The sequence below is a fragment of the Nilaparvata lugens genome, chromosome 2, assembly GCF_014356525.2.
Source record: "Nilaparvata lugens isolate BPH chromosome 2, ASM1435652v1, whole genome shotgun sequence".
NCBI classification, from domain to species: domain Eukaryota; kingdom Metazoa; phylum Arthropoda; class Insecta; order Hemiptera; family Delphacidae; genus Nilaparvata; species Nilaparvata lugens.
Window position 1 is genome coordinate 15,649,376 of NC_052505.1, and position 24,712 is coordinate 15,674,087.

The window sequence follows — 24,712 nt, forward strand, 5'->3', positions numbered from 1 at the left end:
TCAATGTTAATCAAATACTGCCTCACTATAGTGTTGTTGGGTCCACTTGCTTGCCTTGACACTTAGCCTTTCTTTTGCGAGCCCCGTTATCCAATGCAACAGTTTAATCACCTCTGTTGAGCGTTTATTGACCCACTAGTATTTGTTGATTTTTGACCTGTTTTGCAAATATTGCTGAATTATTCCACAGTTTCATTTTTCAGTAGGTGCTTTGACACTAATTTTTCATCGTCAACAAAACTATTTGTTGAGTTGTACATTAGTGCAAATAATGAGTTATTAATGAACTTAATATTTAATGGATTTTTTCTTTCATATTGTGCGTATTAATTTTAGTGGTTTGACCTACATCCGTTATATAAGTATTATTCAGCTATAACAAGTTTAACTACTGAGACTCAGTTTCTAGGACACTTATTTAATATAATGGACTATTAAAAATATAGATTTTAAGTTTATGGGACTTCAATCATAGAGTAAAGATACAAAAAAAAAATAATAAAAATTTCAGTATCCTTTTAAATTATTTCATCACAACATGTTTCGGACATTGATGCCATTTTGAAGTCATTGACTTTTCAAGTTAATGTTGTGATAGAATAATTTAAAAGGGTACTGAGATTTATATTTTATTAATGTTAAAAGTAGCCATAAAGAAAAATACAGTTAACATACAGTTTAATAGATAACTTTCAGTAATCAATACCTTAAGATACATCGTAGTAATCATTCGTCTCTGCTTCAATCTACATAAATTGGTATTTTCATCCCATCGTAGATTCGTTGAGCGAGGTCTTTCAAGGGTGTCGAGCTCTTGAAAGTTGTACAAGAGAAGCTTGTATGCTGGTGATGCAGTATAATGCTCTAGTTCAGTGGGAAAACAGTCTAAAACTCATATTGTGTGCAAGGTTCCCTATTAAGAAGCTTAAAGTATTTTGTGGTTTGTGCTTATACCATGTAAATCGGCTTCCAAGAGTTCAGTTGTTGAGCCTATACTATAGAGCTACGTACTAATATATTAAGTTACTACCTTACGTACTATATTATAGAGCTACTATAATACCATCATGGGCGTGCAAGGAAAATGCACCCCAATTTTTTCAAACTTTGATTTTTTATTATTTTTTAATTAATTCTATAAACTATGAATGTTAAATAATTAATCAATCAAACAAATGAAGAATATTTAATTTCTTGCAGTATGAAATTATTTTGTGAAAAATCACTAAAAGGAAATTATGATTGATGTTAGATATTAGAAAATTATTTCCTGAAAAATTTACTTTTATGGACTCAGTGCATTTTTCCTTGTATGCCCACGCCTTATAAAGTGATTTGTAGAGCTAACCAGCGATTCACCTATCACTGTTTTTGGAACATTACTGTTATACTGATTTGTTGTACTGATACTGTTCTAAACTCCACTCTACTGCAATATTGTTTCACTTTCCTCAATTTTGGAAAAACGCAAATTGAGAGAGATTGTTACTATCTTATGTTATGTTTTGAAGGGCGGATTCAAAGATCCAAAGGTTCAAACAACCTCACACGACAACCGAAGTTTATTGTGTGTCCCAAAGAACGATCTACATTATACTAACTTAATATATATAGATCATTGATCTCAAGTATGTTAGTTGGGCAAACTCATGTCTCCTTTACAAGTTCCAGGAGTTTTTTCCCTATACTAACATCCCATTCATCACCTGGTTGCTTGCAGCCAAACAGAGCCTTTTTCCTTGCCTAGTCTCTTGCAATCCAGTATGATAAGCTTAGCAGTCTCTTCAGACTGATTACAAAGCCTATACATCTAACTCTCATTTCTGAGTCCAATTGTGTGGAGATGTTTCTTGAACATCACATCAGTAAGTCAATTTTTGTAGTACAGTTCAAGTTGGTTTCACACTATCAGTGAAAATGCCCGGTACAGTAAGAATAAATTATTATTCCTAGTATTATAAATTATTATTATTATTGATTGTATTAAATTATTATTTTAGTATTATTCCTATAAGTTATAATATTCCAATGGGTTTATCCATATTTGCTCGGCCAGGCTGAGTGGAATAGCCCTATAACTATAACACATAGGAATCTTATTTTCACTTTGCCGTACACTAATACTGATATGTGAGAATCCAGCTTTAGTCAGTTGATTCTTCTTATAACATTAAACTATTCTTCTAAGTGAACATCAATTTTGATAACGATCAATGAATATTTTATCAGAATAAGTTTACATAGGAAATGAATATTTAGAGTAAGCTCTCTTCCTGAAAAAGATTCGGCTTTATCCATTGAAGCATATTCAAATTGCGCAGCCATCAAACTCCCGTCGCCTTGAAACTCACTTGGAATCACAATAGCCGCTTTTTGCGTCCTGTTATCCAATTTAAAATTCCCGCCAGCTCTTTCTCGCTCACTCTCTCTCTCTTTCTCAAACTATTCTTGCTTCTACATTTCATTCTTCTCTTTCGACCCTCGGCGTTCTTCTTACTTCCTCTTGAGTTACTCTCACTCACACCTTGCACGAAAATTCTATTGCTCGTCACATTTCTACCCTTGATTCTTGTTCCCTTTTAAGAGGGCCGAAACCCGGCATGTGCTCCCTTTCATCGGTGAATGTTCGGAGTTCGAATTCTTCGCGAATCGACGAGACTCTTTCGGCATGAGGGATCCCGAGACGCTCTACTCTGTCTGTAGCGACCCAAGGAGAATATATATGTGTAGAGTATGTTGCGACTCAAGGAGAGTATATAGATGGAGAGTATATAAATATCCTTGGCTGCGACCTACCCTCTCATAACTTGTTCCGGTTACAATACGATCTCAAAATTATTCATACGTTCTTTTCCTCAGTTTGCTTGCGAACTTACAATGAAGTGCAACATTCAGTATTCTTTTGTATCTTCGACTTTAGCATCAACTCTTCAAGAAGTGGGGCTTATTGAGTAGAGTAGTAGAATGAAGAGGCATTTATTATGAAAACCCCTGCTTTCGGTTTTGTATGATGCGATCAGAGTGCACTGTAGAGTAACAAGTATTTTGAGTTGTCCTTAGGATAAAGTTTAATATTTCCATTTACCTTTGAAAGAGGTTTTGGGCTTCTCCTGTAGCCCTTGAATTTTCCTTCAATATGTTAATACAGTACTTGGTTATAGTAAAAATAAGTTATAAATAGTTTCAGTGAAAAATCTCAAATTCCCAGGATTCATTTAATCTAGGGGACTGCTTGAGCCAACTCCTCTGACTATGAATCACGGGTTGCAAAATCGCTTCCCGTTGATTCGGAACCCACCTAAAACTATTCATCTCTCATTATCATCCGCCTCATTACCCATGCACAAGCCTAGAGCTCATGTTGGCATCATACTCAGCAAAAGAAGATTTTTTAAATAAACAGAATATTAAATTTATTATTGGATTGGATGGAAACTACTTTCGATATTGTTCCACCCAATAATTTATTTAATCAATTTGAGGTAGTAGTTTTGGTTGTTACACCATTTTGAAGCTCTAGTAAAGTGAATGCCTAAACATTGAGTTGGCACAGTTGGCATCATAATCAGCAAAAAAATGGAATTTTAACTAAGCAGAATAATTATTATTGGATGAAAACGACTTTTGATATTGTCAAAACCACTAATTTATTTAACAATTTCAGGTAATATTTTTTGTTGTTTCATCATTATGAAGCTCTAGTAATCTGAATGCTTAAACATTAGGCAGCAGAATATATTATAGTATGAGTGAAACTCTACGATTGGACATTAGCTATTGAACAAATCAGATTGAGCTCTACTCTCATTGGCCGAAACTAGACACGCCCAAGTATTCCACGTATTGGGCGTGTGTAGTCTTGTTCAATGACAGTAGAGTCATTGTAGAGTCTCCATAATCGTAGAGTCTCCATTGTAGAGTCACAGTAGAGCCAATCTACCTCCATTGGTCAATAGGTGATGGCCAATTGTAGGGTTTCACCCAAACTATGATATATTCTACTGCTGTTTGAGCTTTCAGTTGACTAGAGATTGATAATGGTGTAACTAGTATCGTGAATTGTTCTAGTTATGAATAAAAGGCATTGGCAATATCAAGTCGTTTTAATTTGATATGTCAAATGACATGTATGATATTTACTACAACTACAATATCAAGTCGATTTAATTTGATATGGATATTTACTACAACTATTAATGTAAGTAGCATAACCTTAAGACTGTGTATTCCAAATTAAGGTTTGAAGCAGTTTTGGGCAAATGCCTGTTGTTTTTACCTCAATTGTATTTGCATATGAATAAATAAATAAATAAAACAAATAAAAATAAATAAACACCACCTTCACAAAGACACTGGAAATTTATTATAATTTCCCTAAAAATTCGTCTTGAATAGTTTCTGTAATGGATTAGTGCTTTGACAATATCAAGTAGTTTTAATTTATGGATATTGACTGCAATGTCACCTTCAAAAAACACTGGAAATTTATTATAATTTCTCTACAAATTCCTAGTCCTATTGATTCGGTTATTGTTTTATTATTGATCTCAAGTTGTTAGATTCTTTGAAATCATCATTTCTAATTAAAAATACCAACAATTGCAAGCATCTACCATCTCAATATATAAAGGATGCTCGTATCTTTTTTGTTGACAATCGAATGGTATAAAGAAAGTCGAAAATGAGGAACCTGATGGAAGAAATGTGAGAGGATGTATATTGTACAGTCCTCATGACGCAATTTCCCTCTATATTTTACAGCCTTCTTTTTAGTGCACATAAAGAATACTCTTCTGCGTCATAGACACTTGTTCATTGTCCCAACATCTGCGCAGCCGACAAAGGCCTTTTATTTTTAATCTGCATCGGAACTGAAATGCAATTTTTATTTCACTGTGAAAGTGATCACAACACGCAATCGCAAAATGATCACCATAAAAATTTATGACCCCTTGATTATAGGCTAGAGTTTGTTTAATTGCTGTTAGATTTAAGTGTCACCAATCCTATATCCAGTCTTATCTTAGCAGTTTATCGTTAATCTACATTTGGCTAGTTCCTGACAATTTTTTTAGCACGTACAAGTATGATAATACATAAAATGTATATTTATAATTCTTGTCATGTTGTGCTTTTCATGTTCAACAATTCAATTCAATCCAATTTATTCAATTCAAAAATTATCAACACTATTAAATCATCTATTCTGAACTGTTCATCTGTCTGTTTGTATCGTTGTATTCCATGTATATTGAACAGCTCTATTTATACAGGAAATACATAAAAAATGAGGATTTTGAATTAAAAGAGTTGTAGCATAGAGGAAAGATAGCATAAGAAGATAATTATCCCATGGTATTGGTCGTTTATGTTCCAAATTTCAAGCTAATTTTTTGTTAGCTCAGGCCGATTACTGTTGACTACTGTTTATTATTACTGTTTTGGCCGGGTGAGAGTGTAAAAAAACGGCACAGTATGAAGGACTACCAGTGTCACATAGCTTCACAAAAAAGATGTTATCTAAATTTGGTAAAGAAATAGTATAGGATATCCTAGTTTTTCTCCTACCAGGGACTACCAGTGTCACATAGCTTCACAAAAAAGATCTTTTTAATGTTATCTAGATTTGTTAAAGAAATAGTATAGGATATCCTTAGTTTTTCTCCCCCAATATGTGCTTCTTTGTAAAAAAATGATTAATTATAAAAAGAACTACTGTACTACGACTATCGGCTTGAGTTGACGTGAAATTTGGAACATGAACGCCCTATACCATGGGATATCTTCTTATATTTTTAATGAAAATAATAATTCATTTAATTATAGTTTATGTTTATAATCTATTTACTCTATGGTTCTAATAACTAATGTCTCGGAGTATGGATTTAATCATAGAGAACCAATAGCGTAAGTAGATATCCCATGGTATAGGGCGTTTTTGTCGTAACTTTTACTGTTATCTCAAGCCGATTACTGTCGATTATTATCGATTTTTACTGTTTTGATCGGTAGGAGTGTATGAACGGCACAATATGAGAGACTACCAGCGTCATAAAGCTTCACAGGAAAGAACTACGTGGGCTATCAGCTTGAGATAACAGTAAAAGTTGCGACATAAAAGCCCTATACCATGGGATATCTACTCATGCTATTGTTTCTCTATGATTTAATGTTTCATTTCCAATAATAATTTCGTTATGAAATGTTGGTAGAGTTGAAAAGTTATCCGACAAGTCTTTTCAGAAAACTTGTTTATTCGTGAAACTTGTGATTTATCATGAAGAGGTGAGAGAGGAGAATAAATTCTGGCATAAATAAAAGAGCTTTTCTAATAGACACCCTCCCAGAATATCGGAGTGATGACACTCGATTTGAGTGGAAATCTTGAGGACTTCATCCTCTCAACTTTGTGAGAGTCTTTTATCCTATTCAGACCGGCGTCATTATTTACGGAATCATCGTTGACATCCAGAAAATTTTGATTGGACAGATTTTGTGAAACGGGCTCTAATCTATTGAGTTCGAAGGATCGTGTATTTGAATACAGAACACCTTTTAATCTCGACATAAATTTCTCACAGTCTAATTTTTGGAACCATGTTGCGTAAAGCAAACTAAAAGCGATTCACTTTTGAAGAATGGTCTAGTGTGAATTTTGTGGTGGAGTTATTAAGTTTATTTATCTCATTTAATATTACATAGCATCATATAGGCTACATACAGTGTTTTGTTGCTCCTCTAGCTTAGAGCTAATTGAGGAGTATTCAAATTTAATTTTCAACCGTCGAAATTTAAAATCTTAGTTTTCGTTGTTTTTTAAGTAAAAATGGACTAAATTTTAGTTAAGTGAAATCATAACCCTATTTTGGACTTTTAAAGTGTTATGTAAATTTGGGAACGAAATAGTACAAGGAGTATCCTTAGTTTTTCTCTCCCGATCAGTGCTTTTCTGTAAAAAATATAAATAAATAATAAATTTCATATCACATCATAATCTTTATAAATTCTATAAATACTACAAAAATGAAAATTTTGTTAAGGGTTTATTATTAAAGTTTATTATATCTTCCATCTGGAATTTGATATTCAAAGTTCCAATTTCTACCACTTGTATCACATTTAACATATTCAATCACTCCATAATCTACTAAATCGGTGCTCAACTTTAAAGACATTGTCTCTGACATTTAGGTTCATTTATTTATACATTCACATATTATATCATTATCATTTATCATTTTTAACTCTTTATGAATGATTGGGAAAGGGACAGCAGGATAATTTGTCTCAGAATAATTCCAATGGTACTAAGATAAACCATGTAAGTTTCATAATTATAGTGCGTTCCTGTTTGAAACACTGATGCTCTCAATTTGGTTTAATTATTGTAACGTGGTTACACTATTTAGAATTAATACAACTGTATGAAGTGCTTTTCGAAAATGTGATTTCAGTTCGAATTCTTGGACGTTCATTTTTTATCATTTGATCATTACAGATTGGAACTGTAGGCTTTACTGGAAGACTTTAGCAATAAAAATTAATATTTTAGGATAAGAAATAAGAGAACAAAATTAATGGTTAGTGACTAGTTTTAATAGAAATAATAAAAAAAATTATTATTTCTTAAAAGATACGTTTTCTAAAATTAGCATTTTATTATATGAGATACAATATAGAGGAAATGAACTATTTTCCATCAGTTTTTATCGAACTGTAAATTGTGTATGTATAAAATAAGGCCATTTGTACCAGAATTTGGCTCTCATATTTAATTAATGTTCGTTGGCAGTGGAATTTCAATGTCAAAAGAGTCTAGGCGTTCTTTTTAGGTGTTATTCTTATAACTACTCAATTTAAATAACTTCTGATGCACTTTCTTTGATGTAGCCTAGCCTGCAATATAAATAAACAGAATTTGGTCTACAATGCCTCTTGTTTTATTGTCAGTCTAGTCCAGTAGCATGTAGTACCAGTCCAAGAATAGTGTATAGCTATATACCATCCTTGGTTGCAGTCTTCTTTTTGCTTTTCTAGAAATGTTTCGAATTAATAGGCCGTAAACTATGAAGCCTCGTTGCGTTGCCGGTGTCTTAAGTGTCACATTTAACTTTTTCATCCCGTTTGTGTACTTTTTCAAATGCATTTTCAACGTTTCTAATCTGATCACTTAATTAGTCCAGCTAGGTCTATTCTAAGGTTATTATATAGTTAGTCACGCAAGCTCTCCATCTTGACCTGTTTTTTCGTCCAATCTCTAATGCATCTCGCAGAGGAAGTTGATGTGTATTGTCACCATGGCTCTTCTAGGTTTTAGTATTCAACCAATCCCAAAACTCAAATTTTTGTAATCTTTCAAAATATTCTAATTAAAAAATTGAAACTAATTGTTTAGTAAGGTCCACGTTACAATTGTAGTGGGGAATTCTATGAGATCAACGTTGCCGATTCTCTGCCATGTCATACATTTATACATTGATACATTGGCTACAATGTCATTCTCAACTATGGATGATTGGGAAAGGAACAACAGGCTTAAAGCCCAAAACTGTTCCTTTCCCAAATTTAGATAGAAATTTTCCAAAAAATAGGTTATGTTAATACTTCACGATTTTTGTCCAATTTGAGTCCAAAATATGTATAAACTAGGAATTTAGAATTTAGGAAAGTTGTAAACCAAATTAAATAAGAATACTTCACTAAATCATCACTAATTACTGAAAAATACTGTATTATAATAATTAAAAATTTTAAAACGTGAAAAGAAACTCAAACTAGAAACACTTTTGACACCATCTTTCATCACCTTCTATAGAGGATAGCTAAAATCTGATGAACTATTAACTGTTCATTCTGCTTGGAAATAATCAATTATATTTTATTCGTCAAGAAAATATACTTTTCAATGACTAAATGAAAATTTACATAATCGTTGTTAATTATTAATCTTGGTTTATTTCTTGGTTTAATCTTGGTTAATCGAGGTTTATTTATCTTGTTAATTATTTCTACATTATTAAAACACGATCTGGAACCATTGCGGAGCTAAAAAAGGATAACGCTGTCTGCTTTGTCGAATGATAGACACGGATAGCAACACCAATATTTATCAAATACTGTCATTACAACTTGGACCTCACCAATTTTATGTATTGCCTCTTAACGTTTCACCAGGGCGCTTGTAGATTGTAGTAGGCTATTCAACCTAACCAGGCTCGAATTTTCCTTCCAGTTAAATTGATTTACACGTAGGTGTTTTGGTAACGAATGTATATCATGGATATATCAAATTAGAAAAAAAAATGTTGATACGTCTGATCATTGTACTCATCCATCATTAAGGTAACTCAAGATATATGTCACTTTTGAAATGCGTTGTGAAAAAGTTATATTCGATTAGTTTTCGTATTTATGAGGGATTGTTATCATGATATCAATATTTTTGATATCATAATATCATATCATCAAATATCATCATCATTTAGTTTGTACCCATAAAGTGACTTGAATAGTCTATTTCTTCATATTTAAATTGATGTTATGAAGTTCTTGTTCCATTCCATTTCAAAAGTTCGTCTTCTTTTACTTCAATTTGTTGAAGTGTATAAACTTTATAGTGTAAAACTTATAAAGTTTTTTGTCGTCAGGGTAGTTATCATTCATAACTCGAAGAATATTGGGTGGCTATTGCTAAAAAACAATCTTTCAGCGTTCTAGTAATTTCCAGTTTCATTTGCTACTGCTGACTTGTGCCGTCCAGTGGGTATAGAATGTAAAATTTACATTATATACTGTTTACTTATTTACTTGGTGCCGTCACTGCCACCAACTGATAAATATTTACATAGTTGCATGTCAGTGTTGACAAACAGTAGTTGCAGACTCGGGATGAGTAGGCAGAGTTTCTCAGTGGCTGTGAAGATGTGTAGAAGAATGCTCTCCCCCTGGAGGAGGGCGAGGGGGAACTCCGGACGTGGTGACGTGCGGGTTTAGGGAAGATGTATGTTCCGGAACAGGATGCACGTGGGCAAGGTCGACCCCCCTCCTCCCAAACACACTTCCAATCTGGCAACAGATGTCTCATGTCTCCGCACCAACCGCAAAGCACCCTAGTTTGCAAGATAAGGTCACGAATTTGCAAGAATGGTAGCAGTTTTGTTTCAATGCGGTTCTCATTTTAGAATTATTTTTTCCAAGATCCGATATGTCCAAAAACGTAGTGGGTTTTTTTAAATAGAACGTTGGTAAATTACCTTTTTAATGAACCCTGATAAAACGATGTCTTTAACAGGTTGTAAAATAGGTATCACAGTATTACAAAAACAAAGTGGATTTTCAAATAAAACGTTGGCGAAACACCTTTTTTTTGAACCCCGATTAAACGAAGTCCTAAACTGATGGTAAAATAGGTTATACACTATAATACAAACGAAGTGTTTTTTTTTTTTATAAAACGTTGGTATACACACCTTTACTTTATATATTTAAACTCGATGAAACGAAGTCCTTCACTGGTTGTAAAATAGGTGATACAGTATTACTCCTACATGGCTAAGCTCTCAACTCAGGAGAGTTCCACATAAGGTGGGCTAAGCTTGCTAGGCTCAATCTGGGCGTAAATATTGTATTCTGCCGTCCTTTATGGAAAATAGGTGATACCGTATTACCTTCTATTAGATACAAGTGATTAAACGGTATCTTTACTCTATGCTTTTACTTTCTTTGCCCTATCACCGTAGGTTAGGAATTATTGCTTTTTACTTTCCTTGCCCTATTACCATAGGTAAGGGAAGTATTGCTTTCCGAAAAAATTTAAGGTACCCCAATTTCCAAATTTCTATACGTTTCAAGGTCTCCTGAATCCAAAAAAGTGGATTTTGGGTATTGGTCTGTATGTGTGTGTGTGTGTGTGTATGTATGAGTGTATGTGCGTCTGTGTACACGATATCTCATCTCCCAGTTACGGAATGACTTGAAATTTGGAATTGAGGTCCTTACAATATAAGGATCCGACACGAACAATTTCGATCAAATGCAATTCAAGATGGCGGCTAAAATGGCGAAAATGTTGTCAAAAACAGGGTTTTCGCGATTTTCTCGAAAACTGCTCCAACGATTTTGATTAAATCCGTACCTAAAATAGTTATTGATAAGCTCTATCACCTGCCACAAGTCTCATATCTGTAAAAAATCCAGGAATTCCGCCCCATCTATGCAAAGTTTGATTTCAGATTCCCAATTATCAGGCTACAGATACAATTTCAACAAAAAATTCCAAGTGGAAAAGATTGAGCATGAAAATCTCTACAATTAATGTTCTGTAACATTTCCACCTAAAATTGAAAATAAGCTCGAAATTCGAGAAAATGCTATTATTTCAATTGCAAACTGTTGGCAACTGTTGATTCTATTAAATCATTCACTATGGAGAGATAGGAGACTTCGTGTGTCTCCAGCGTTATTGTCCTGTCACCAGCTGGCTTGGATTTTTGAATATAGTAGACTTGAGATGTGCGTGAACACTAGCGTCAGGTGATAAATTTTCATAACGGTAACGAAAGTTGTGTGAGTGCGCCACACCAGATTTTTCAAAACTCTTGAACAAACTCGTATGTTGAAATCGGTTGATGAGTTATTTTCGAACCCTATATTTTCAAATGTCTTGTACTAAGTTGTAAGTTGATACTTTGTTTATAAAACAAAGTGTGGTAATTTTATTTCCAATATTTAGTAAATGTTCATCTTTATTATATAAAATAATGTTGTATATTTTATGGAATGAAACAATAAATTTGATTTAAAACAAAAAGGATTTTATTTGAAAACTTTGATGCTATTGAAATAAAATATTCATCTGATGAGAACTGTATAGAACTTATTCATAGAACTGGGGAAAATTGTCTCGTTCGTGTACTGCACTAATGTAGAGCTCTGTTGCTTTCTCTCAATGTAATAATCCAGAGTTATTAGTCTTCATAAACATCTCTAGTCGTGAACAAGCAAAGCAGAGCAGATCAGAATAGGACGAGAAAGTGAAATTAGTTACAATATTGAAATAACTGACAAATTTATCTAGTTAGTCTTTTCCGAGAGAAAGTTGAACTGTATACTTCACAATCATGTAGAATCCACAATCATAATACACGACTAAACAAATTATCTTCCTAAATTAATCAATTCACAGTATAATAAAAGAATGAAAACGTGAAATGGAGACCGCAAAGGCGTGATTAATTCGTTTGTGGTTTCTTTGATGTGCGGTTGTGGTTTGAGCGTTTTTCAACTGTCACTGAATCGTTAATGAAATTTTAGAATTTTGCCAGATTTAATAAGAAAGTTAGTCCATTCACTTGGTTTTTTCTTCTTAAATCACAGGATACTCATCAAAAGTCATCATATACTATCAAGTTTGAGTATAGTCAACATTTGTCACAAGTATTATCAATATAGGGAAACTATATTTTTGAGGGAGTAACTGAGTTTAAATATCTGGGCTCAGCTATTAATAACAAAAACTATGTGAGTAGTGAAATCGCCAATAGAATAATGAGTGCAAATAGAACTTACTTCCGTTACAAGCACATCTTCTGCTCAAGATTGGTCTCCCGTAGCATTAAACTGAAACTCTATAGAACTCTTATCCGGCCTATTGCTACATACGGATGCGAAACATGGACACTTCTCATGAATGACATAAAAGCTCTCAGAATCTTCGAACGAAAAATTTATCAGAAGAATATGGGGACCCATAAGAACAGCTGAAGGTTGGGTCATTCGAAGTAAAGAAGGGATAAATAATATACTTGGAAGGGAAGATATTGTTTGTTTCTTCAAGTCGCAACGGATACGCTGGCTTGGACATGTTGAGAGGATGAATAGAAAAAGGTTGCCAAAGGCCATATTGGAGGCAAGAATTGAAGGCACAAGAAGAAGAGGGAGACCAAGGAGAAGGTGGCTGGAAGATGTGGAGAGAGATCTGCGAGTGTTGGGATTTAGGGGATGGAAGAGAGTTGCTGGTGATAGAGACAGATGGAAAGGAATTGTCATGGAAGCCAAGGTCCACATAGGACTGTAGTGCTAAAGGAAGAAGAAGAAGATTATCAAGAATAAAAATTTATATACTATCTTGAGCTATTCAACTGTCCGTTGAATGCTTGTTTCATGAGTGATGCTCATATTCTATTATATACTGTATTATAAGTCCTTACTTGGATGTTATGTTGTAATGTCATTATTTGTGTTTTTTCCAGAATGGAACGCCTCTTTGGGAAGACTTCGTCGCCAAAGCAACAAAACTACACACATGTCTTAGGTGAGTTTTTATTTTGATTTAATTATATTTCTATTGAATTATAATTATTTTTATTAGATTATAAATTTATATTAAATTACTGATTTATTATCCTGATTGTAGCAAGGGTTTCCATCCATTCATCTTTGATATTAGTTGTTGTCATTAGTTGATATTATTATATTAGTTGATATTGTTGTCATTGTTTGGTATTAGTTGTACACTTTGTCTTAGGTGAGTTTTTACGTTGATTTAATTATATTTCTATTGAATTATAATTATTTTTATTAGATTATAAATTTATATTAAATTACTGATTTATTATCCTGATTGAAGCAAGGGTTTCCATCCATTCATCTTTGATATTAGGAATTCGACTGAGTCACTGTCGATGTTGTAGAACCGTTCCATAATGAAATAAAAACACTCGTTTATTGTTAAATTCTACAGTTTTTGTGAAAACTCACAATTTGACAATGTATGTGTTTTTTATTTCATTTTGACATTAGGTTTGCGCAAGTCATTTATTGCAAGATGCAACCGAACCTTAACAATAGCCTATAATTTGAAACTACATTTTTCAATTGATTGACTAATTAAATAATTTCTCACTGATTCCATGTTCAGATTTCAATAAAATTGATTCAAGTCAAAACTATAATCCAGTTACAAATTCAGCCCATTAATACGATTAAACTTCATTTTTTCAATACTGAAGTATTTTATTTTTCAATTTTTCTAAAGCGAGCTCTAGCATATCGACACAAGTAAGATAGCAGTGTCTTGCCACTATATCTACAGGTGTGTGCACTCATATAGTGAGGTCCCCGTTATTATGGCAGTGGAGAACAACGTTGCCGAACCTCTGTCTTGTCAATGCCTTCTATAGACGGTAACTGATATAGGTTTATTGATGTAATACTGTTTGAAATAATTATATGTTATTAAGCAAGAAATTATATTTTTCAATCATTTTCATAATTAAGATGAAATATTTTGTTAATTAATGAGTAATTCTACATTGTTAAAAGACGATCTGGCAACAGAGCAAGCGAGAAAGAGATAGCGCAATCCGCTTTGTTGAATGATAGACAAGGATAGCAATATCATTGCTAATCAAACACTGCCATTATAACGTGGTCCTCATTACAGTACCGCTATCAACTACATATTCCACAAATTGATAAGGGCTTCTGTTTTTTAAATACCCTCATGGTTAGTTCCACTTACCGCAGCTCGTGACTTTCCAACCATCAATTTTTAATTGTTGATGTCGTGACTGACCGTGACAATATGCTTAGAAATACGTGGAAATCAAACTCTCATCAAAATCAAAAATATTTTTCCTTAATGCTTTATTTCTGCCATTTCTAGACGTAATCCTCTCTGCTCTCTCCCTCCATGTTGTCTCCTGCATATACCCACTTTGAGGTTTGATCGTTCCACAGATCACAGGCAGACAGCTTTTGTCTGTGAACTCGCTCTGTAAATCATGGATTGATAATTTCATTGGATTTTCCTCTGGCACAAGATTTTCCTCTGTGCCTCAATGGCACAAAATATTGGTTTCCTTTCCCTTCCCTATTTCCTTGTCTTTTATCTGAATCGGATTTTCCTTCTTCCTCTATTTTCGTTATCCTCCTATTTTTCCTGATTTTACATTTCTCCTTTTCATCATTTCAACTGGATTTTCCTCTTCCTTCGTCACTTCTTCGTTTTATTGCATTTCCGCTCAATTAATGCTGTTAGTACTTCATAACATTTTCATCTTCTGCTTGGTATCCTTTTCTCCCATCTTCTATCCTTCTTCTTCGTAAAACACCATCCACTTTTGTCTTATTTATTTGTATGCCCAGGCTTGTTCTTGCTCCTTAAATCATGGATTGATAATTTCATTGGATTTTCCTCTGTTAATCAATGATACAGTATGATGGTATAAAACACTTATTGAAATGGGCTGCTTTTAAATTAATAAAACTTGTAGCACCCTTTATTTATTATTTTAAATTTTAAATTTTATTTTCAGTTTTTTAATAAATAAAGGGTGCTACAAGTTTTATTTTTTTAGTATGATGGTAGTTTTTAGGTAAATGGTTTTCAAGGTACGGTAGTAGTGCTTTATAGGTTGATTGATTGATTGATTGAGTACTTTATTTATGTAGATTACAATATATACTGGCTTATACACTTATATACAATAGCTTACAATACAGCAAAATTATAGATGAATTTACATAATATAGACTAAGAAAATAATTATTGAACTGTATATGATATGAAAAAGCAGTTTGTAATATAATAACTCTAGATAATAATCATATTGTTATGCATCTACATAAATTGGCGGAGCTTTGGACATATCAATGTCCATTCTTCGGAAAGAATATTAAAAATATCCTCCCCACTAACTCTCTACCAAAACGTTAATTTCGTTATTTAACTAAGGATTTATTTATTAATGGAAATATTGTAAAAGTTTTAATCAATATGAATATTAAAGAGAAAAAAAACAGAAAATTGATAGAGTAAAATAATTATATAGGTAGATAAGATCAAATAATAAAATGAAGTAGGCTGAAAGTAGATCAGGGTTATCAACTTTCAGTAATATACAGCATTATGCAGTGGATAATTGAAATAACATGAGTTTATATAATATATATATATATATATATATATATATATATATATATACAATTCGTTCTATAACATGGTTTAGAGGTTTGTATTTGTGGGATGGGTGGGGGATGGATGTCATGTGATCGTTCTAGGGCCGGACAGTTTCAGTCATTTGTTCCAAAAGATGTTTTTTTAAAGTTAGGATGAAGCTCGCTCGGCTCTCGATGGACCTGATAGAAACAGGAAGTGCATTCCATGCACGACAGGCACTGACTAAGAAGGATTTTGTGAAAATAGTAGTTCGATGATTGGGTATCCTTAAGTACTTTCTCCGGTTCTAGTATGTGAAGCATCTATCCTCCTACCTTCAGAGACAAATTTGAAATCATCTTTAAAATAGTTCGGATTACCGTATATCAAGATATCTCTAACAAGCTTGACTATTCGAAAAAGCCTCTGATCGGGAAGCTTTAATGTTGAACTAGCAATGTGGGCTGGGGTGATATGATCATGGCGTTGGAGAGAGTAGACGAAACGTAGACAATAATTTTGGCAACGCTGTAGTTTATCATTCAGAGTGACTTGCATATCGTTAAGAACAGAATTACAATACATTAAATGTGGGAAGATGAGAGATTGAACCAATAATAATTTAATGTTTCTAGGGAGGATATCGTGCATTTTCTTCAATGCATGCATGGCTGAGAATACCTTTTTACAAGTTTTGTTCACTTGTTCTGACCAGTCAAGAGTATTATTCATAATAATGCCTAAATTTTAACTGAGCTACAGTAAGGATGTCATTACCGTCTACACTAATTTTGTGAATCGATTCAAGGTCAATATTGTTTATAAGACGAGAATATCCAATTATAATGGGTTGTGTTTTGATGGGATTAAGCTTGAGGCCATTTTTCTTTGTCCATTCCACTATCGAATTGATATCCTGATTCATTATTCCAACTGTTTCATTAATTTTTGTTATGGGACAGCTTAAATAGATTTGAAGGTCGTCTGCATAAGTATGGAAACTGGAGAATTTGATAATGGAAGAAAGGTCATTAGCATACAAAGTGAAGAGGAGAGGGCCTAAAATTGAACCTTGTGGTACTCCATGCATAACGTTTTTCCAAGTTGATTTTTTGTCACCGACAGATACACATTGTTTCCTACCTAATAGATAGGATTTAAACCAAACTAACGAGTTGTGACTGAAACCAAGAATAGCCAACTTATACAGAAGGACTGTATGATCAACAGTATCGAATGCTTTAGAAAAATCAAATAGGGTGAGGATGGTGCATTTCCTTTGGTCCATAGCTAACCTTATATCATCAGTGACACGAAGCAGAGCTGTCTCAGTTGAATGGAATTTTCTAAAGCCTGATTGAAAGTTATGAAGCTTACTATTGTTGTCTAGAAATTTTACAACTTGAGCATGAATGAGTCTTTCTAGCACTTTGGACAATGCAGGTAAAATACTGATTGGTCTAAAATCCTCAACTTTATTGGGTGATGGAACTTTATTTAGAGGGCGAACCAGAGCAAACTTCCAGTTTTCAGGGAAAATGCCTTCTTCAAGTGACTTGTTGAAAATGTATGTAATGGTTGGTAAAACAGCAAATAACATCTTCTTGATAAATTCAATAGGAATTTTGTCTACACCCGTGGCATTACTATGAATACGTTGAATTGCTCTGAAAGTGTCTTCTTCTGAGATTGGATGGAAATGAAATTGATCAGTGATTGGTAAATCTAAGTTTGTAACCTGCTCTTCAAGATCATCGATGTGATTAGCAATGACAACTTCGTCGCGTTGGTTAGAGTGTGAAACGAAATGGTCATTTATATTGTTCAATGGTAAGTCAATTTGTGGATTCGATTTCTGTTTGCCAAGCCCGAATTCTTTTATTCCCTGCCAAAGTGATTTAGAGTCTTGTCTATTGTTTGTCATAAACGAATTCAAGTACCTAATCTTGAGTTCCGTAATTCCTGTTTAACCCTATTCTAAGGCTCCTATACTCTATCAAACTGTCCAAGTCAAATGTCTTTTTAAATTTTCTATGTGCTTTGTCTCTACGTCCATCATCTTAAGTATGTCTTCAGTCATCCACGGTACTCGTCGTTTTCTATTAATCCTCCTTGTCACATAAGGTGCATGTTTGTCATACAAAGTCAAAGTCCAATTCTCGAAAGTCTTGACCATGTCATCAACTGAGGGTAATGCTTCAATTTGATGCCATGGAGTCTGAGCCACATCAGTCAGGAAGGCGGCTTCATCAAAGTTTTTGAAGTCTCTATAAGTGATAATTTTCTGTTCTGGCTTGGGTATCTTATGGGAAAGTACACAGTAGATCAAATCATGTCTAGAAATAGCTGGGACTGAGATTTGGCCTGCTTGAACAACCTCATTGGGAACACTAACAATGAGAAGGTCAATGAGTGTGTCTGATTCATTAGTATGATGAGTTGGATCGAGAGGTAAAATAGTCATGTTTAGGCATTGGAAAATTGTAGTCAGTTGAAAGTAGTCAAAGTTACGATTTGTCATGTTCAAGTCGGTGTTCATATCCCCCATAACTAGTATACGGTTATAACAAGGCATAAGAGAAAGCAAGGCATTTTCGAAATCTGTGAAATGACCTATTTTTGGTGGGCGATAACAGATACCAACGAGTAATTTATCAGTACTAGATAAGGATAATTCAAGTAGCATAAACTCTGGTCTGGAACAATACTCTTGTTTAGATGTGATTAAAACTTTTGTTTTGATACCTTCTTTCACATAAATTGCTACACCCCCACAAGCTTTATTTAATCTATCATTCCGCAAAAGATTATATCCAGGCAATGCAACAAAATTTGATGAAATACTAGGCTTCAAAAATGATTCGGAAATTCCGATTATATTGAAGTCCTGAAAACGGAAGATTGCTCTGAGTTCATCAATATGGCAACTGAGGGATTGTACGTTAAGGTGAGCAGCCTTGAAAAGTTTTTTGAAAGAGTGGAGCTTATTTGCTAGAAACATACCTGCGTCATTATTACTATTATTGAAATAATCATACCTACTTGAGGGCGAGCGAGCTGACGTGTCAGTGAGAGGCATCATGGAAGCAGCAGACCAATCGTGAACCGACCTCAGAACGACACATGACGGGGAAAATGGGGATGAAACTGATAAAACTTAACCTAAATGAAAAAGTCTCTTGATTCGAGTGCATTCAGCATGCCTTGACAGTTCGGCTCCCTTCACTATTTAAAGCACTAGTTCAAAAAAAAAATTCACTAAACACAATAAGATGTAGATGTGTGGAGTTCCGGTGATGAATAATCCTAATGGTGGATAAGATGAAGATTGAGGAAGAACTGGTAGTGGGAGATCTGGTCCAAGTGGAGATAGAGCGAGTAGGTATCCAGTAGTGGAAGAATCGGGTCCAAGTGGAGGTAAGCGAGAAGGAATCCAGTAGTGGAAGATCGAGTCCAAGTGGAGACAGAGAGAGATTGGTGAGAGGTAGTGGACTATAGTGGTCAGTGTCTTCTTTCTACTGCCAGTTTATATTATTTATTTTCTTGGCCGTTTAATTACTTATGATTTTATTGAACTCATTCTTTGCCGCTATGATGATCAACAACTTCGTACACCTTTTTTATTACAAAACGAATTGGAAACATCTGCATTACATAGATTGTCGATTCTGAACCATTATCTTATAATATAAACTTCCAATAAGTAAGTTTTTTGCCCAAACACTTGAATAATGCAATTCCTCCTTCCGCATAAGTTACTATTTATGGTCAGCATATTTGTGCTTGGATTAAAAGGTTTACCACACTAGAAGAAGATTTCATTGTAATTACTTACATTGTGAATTTTTGTGATTTTTATAAACGTGTTTTCATAACCTCATTTGGACTATTTTTGAATCAGAATTAGGGAGAGAAACAGTTTTGGGTTTATCCTATTGATTCTCACCCAATCATTAATTTGATATTGTGATTGTGGAATGTAATAAATAAAAATAGAATGAATAATGTATTCTAGTGTAGTTTTATGATTTTCAAGTGGTTTAAGTAGTCCTAACCAATTTATAGATCTGTAAAGATAGATAATAATAATAATAACTTTATTCTCGCAAAGAAAGCACAAACAATAATCACAAAAAATGCAAAAAAGAAAATGAAATAATATGTTGGCAATAGAAGTAAAAGTAAAAATAAAAATTAAATAGATCAATTAAAGGTGCATTTTCGATTATGCGTAAATTTCCGCAGTCGACGACGGCAAGCATTGTGGACATTCATATTGTCCAAATTTCAAGTGTGCTAAAACCGCTGATCAAATAACTTTTCATTATTTGTGTTTATTATTCAAGAGTCAAAACATTTTTAATACTATAAACATATTGCCATTTGAAAGTATAAACTCAACCTCCCTCATTAAAGCATAATTGAACTTAATATTTTAAGCCATTTAGACAAATTGAAGTCTTCCCAATCTGAGATCCTCGCCCGGTGTGGTGGACGACGGCATTTACGCACAAACGAAAACGCAGCTTTAGACATTACAGTAACAAAATACTCTCAGACACTACCATGTATTTGTAGGAATGATTTTCCAATCCTAAGTTGTCTGCAGGTGCTAGTTAATCTCTTGTAGCTCCCTGAAGAAAAGTGCATGTTAGATGCATACACATGCAGTAGCTGCACCAGGTGACTGGGAACTTGCAACTTGCCCTTGATCGGTGCACTCGCACTGTGCTCCTTCTTTGTGTTTGTGTTCAGTAACGGGTTCCAACCAGTTGACCGAACTGGTTTCACTCAACTTGCATCTGCACTGCACTTGAGTCTCAATGCAGACACCAGACCACGTTACTGCATGCCCTCTTGTCTGAGGCTACGTGTGTGACGTCACACTTGTCTGGTCCAGTTTAAGACTTGTCAACAACAGTGAGGTCCACGTTATAATGGCAGTGGAGAGATATTAGGAGAACAGGGTTGATGAGTATCTATGCCTTGCCTTCTCTACTGCCACTGCCTTCTATCATAGAGAAACGATAGCATAAGTTTTTAGCATAAGATAACGCTATTGTTTTTCTATGCTTCTATCCAGAGATTATTACACTTTGGGCCGTTTGCATATTCAAACTGAATTGAATAAGCTGGTGGCTTAAAAATGAACAACATTATCACGAACGAGATTTGGTATGGATTTAGGCCCGCCGCAAAGTAGACCCACACTAATCCACGAAAAGCAACCCACGCCGTGGGATGTTTGTAAACCATTGCTATAGAATTAATTATTCATAATCAATCAGCTGACAAGTGGATTATTAATTGCAAGTATTATTATCATTACACAGATGTCTGGAGCAATAGTGTACAAAACATCCCACGGCGTGGGTTGCTTTTCGTGGATTAGCGTGGGTCTACTTTGTGGCGGGCCTAAGGTCCGGTTTCCGAGCTCGGGATTTAGGTGAATTCTAGACGTTGAACAGCTGAAGTCAGAAAAATGGATTTCCGAAACGGGGCTTAGTCGCAGTTTTTATGATAATTTTTTTTCTCATTTTTAAATTGGAAACGTTTTTCCTTGAAGAATTAAACATTACTATATAATTCAAAATAGCTAAAACTTTACACTATGTCACGTTATTCTTTATATAAAAATAACGATTAGCCTCCTGCTTGGCATCAGTCGGTAAAGCATGAGATTTAATATAATTAGGGCGTGGTTTTCTGATAGTATTCAGTCTTAAAAAATCTTGTTAGGCCTAGATATGGGCTTCTCCAATAACTCTTGTAATTCAATAAATAATAAATATATATATAAATGATACTTATACTATAGAGTTGAGGAATAAAAATAAATTGCACACCATGGAAGTTTCATACATATATTACATAAATAATGCAAAGATCAATCGAGGCAAAAAATATATATAGAGCGATAAAAATATAATATAAAAATAGAACAATATGAAATCAATAAAAATATCACAGGCTAAACTTTATATTCTAGATTTATGGCACGAATCATTACCATGTGCCTTATCTTAAAATCATAGCATTCTGTTGCATGTAGTTGCGACATGCACTTGCCAATACTTGTCGACTTGGATAATTCAATCAAAAATATGTGCTCTAAGATCAGCTTGATAAATTAGCCACTAATAATCCAAATATATATATATATATTAAAATCTCTAGTATTTAGTAGATTTATTGTATCGAATATATATTTTCATCTCAGGGTGCAAGATTCGGCACCTGACGGAATAGGTAGAGCCATTCATCTAGTGAATTAGAACTATGATAAATTATCGCAAATTGTATTGCAAAAAAAAATATTATATGCATATGTTTTATAGCCTAGATTTCGTACTTCTTTGATTAAATAGAAATTTCTAAAATATTGATCTATATTTTTTTTCAATAAATACCTTTAATACTAATTTTACTTGCGCAAGTATTACTCTTATTAATTTCTCAATTTATAATAAAACCCTTTCGGCGAGCTAGCTTTGATCATCAGATTAATTCGAAGCACTAGGGCGCCCATCACTAAATTCAAATTTAATCACTCACGTGTCGAAAATCTTCTTGTAAGCGCCGATGTCGATCCAACTCCATGTGGTCCGGGAATATGGTAGCCGAATCGTCTCCTCCAAGGGGTTATAAATTTAATAAAAATGAAAAATGACTTCTGTCACAATAGCATCACGAAGTCTTTTAGAAATTAATAATTTACTTTAACTTTAACTTTTACAAAATTATTAATAAGGTACTTCGCTCTAAAATATTGGGGTCCTCTATGGTGGCATCTGGCTGGCGAGTGTGCTGGTTCTTCCTTCTCAAGTTTTACAGATCCTCTTTCCGACTTTCAAATTAGCATAAAATTTAAATATCTTAGTCCTCCGCCATTTAGGTTCAAATAGATCTTACAAAAAATGCCAAAATATTGCTTAGATTATATGATTAATAATTTCTTTGCATTCGAGCCATATCGATAACATAGATTACACAAATTTTTACACAAAATCTAGTACATTTATATAAATATATATAAATATTTTTGAATTGGCCTACAGTTGCCGCCTATTAACTGCCGTTTTACTATTGGTGCATGCAAATTTTATTCGGTATTCATGCGCCTGGTAACTCTTATTTCCTGAATACATTAAATTATTTTTATTTGGTTTTTTATTTATGCTCTTTGCATGCTAGTTAATATTCTATACATTAATATTAATTCCATGCTACCTAATAATTAGCCACGTGGACGGGTGTTTTTTCACATTGCACACCATCCGATTGCAATAAAGCTCTGCCAAGGGGTTTTGGTCAGATTCTACGTTCTTCGGTTTGATCGATCTCTAGGTCACCGATCCGTGAATACATGTACATAACCTCAATCTTCTAATATTTTATATAACAATCTATTTATGAGCAATAAACTTCCTTCAAATCCTTTTTAGGTTCTTGTACCATTTAGCCAGAACAAGCTGATGCTATCTAATCTTAGTTATTATCTATTTGGCGATATTAGCCAGTTACTTTATTTCCGACCTATTACTGTTTCTGTTAGGGCTTTTTATCTACCCGGATTTAATATGTTACAACTATTTTCTCTTTATTTTATTTTGTGTTCAATTTTCTAGTTTTTTGAAATTTAATTTAAAAGCGGACTGCGACTGCACCCCGTTTCGGAAAGCCAATTTTCTGACTCCAGCTGTTTAAATTCTAGAACTTAGCTGAATCCCGAGCTCAGAAACCGGTCCTTAATATTACTCTTAGGGCCGTTTGCACAGTCAAAGCTTAAACTGAATTCAATCAGCTGGTGGCATAAACTAAAAATAAACAACATTATTGCGAACGAGACTTTGTATGGATTTAATCCAGTTTGAAATGAAATTTAGTTTGAACTGAAAGTGTGCAAACGGCACTCAGTATTATTTTCTCTATGCTTCTATAGAGGATAGCTGATACCGGTATATCTGATTTTAATATTTACTGTTCATTCTTGTTTAAAATAATCAAAAACATTTCATTCATCAAGAAATATTTTTTTCAATTATTAAATAAGAAATTTTCATCATTGAGATGAAATATTTTACTAATTTATTATATTTCTACTTTGTTAAAAAAACGATCTAGCTACTTTGTAGAGCTAGAAAGGGATAGCGCTATCTGTTTGGCGAATGATAGACAAGGATAGCAGCACCAATCTTAATCAAATACTGTCATTATAACGTGGAACTCTCACTAGATTGTCACTAGGGATGGGTATCGATACATCGATGTTTCAACATCAAACATCGATGTTTACTGTTCGATGTTTTTCACTTATCGATGGTTTTACCTAAACATCGGTCATCCGATGTTTTTCCCAACTAAAATGAATTTTTCATTTAGGCTCTCTGTATTTTTATGTGAGACTGTTGGATACTCTCGTAGATTTACATAACTTCTGTAGCTCTTGACAAGGTTAGATACTTATTTAGAATTAAATAAGAAGTCGGATTCTTTGTTTCTTAGGAAGAAACAGTTTTTTTCTTATTACAAGTGCTTTCCTCAACATACGTTTAACACCAATTAATCTAGCTCTGGAATAGAGGTCCTCGTATTGTAAGGTGTGTAGATATCCATATAAAAAAACTTTTATCATTTCCATTACCTAAATAAAACTATCAGGTATTGAATGAATACGATATGAGTAACAATGATTGCTAAAATTAGCTTAGGATGAAATTCCAGACAGAATCTTCAAGGATATCCCGAGAGGTTTCTGACTTAACTATGAAG

The 24,712-nt window shown here is 33.7% G+C and overlaps 1 protein-coding gene across 1 annotated transcript in view; it reads left to right on the top strand.

The window, feature by feature from the left end:
- The window catches only part of LOC111045491 (protein MTSS 2), a 169,880-nt gene that overhangs the window by 35,793 nt on the left and 109,375 nt on the right, over positions 1-24,712 (top strand). Inside the window, exon 2 of the mRNA XM_039419995.1 lies at positions 13,251-13,312. Coding sequence (XP_039275929.1) covers positions 13,251-13,312 — 62 coding nt within the window. The remainder of the gene's footprint in view (positions 1-13,250; positions 13,313-24,712) is intronic.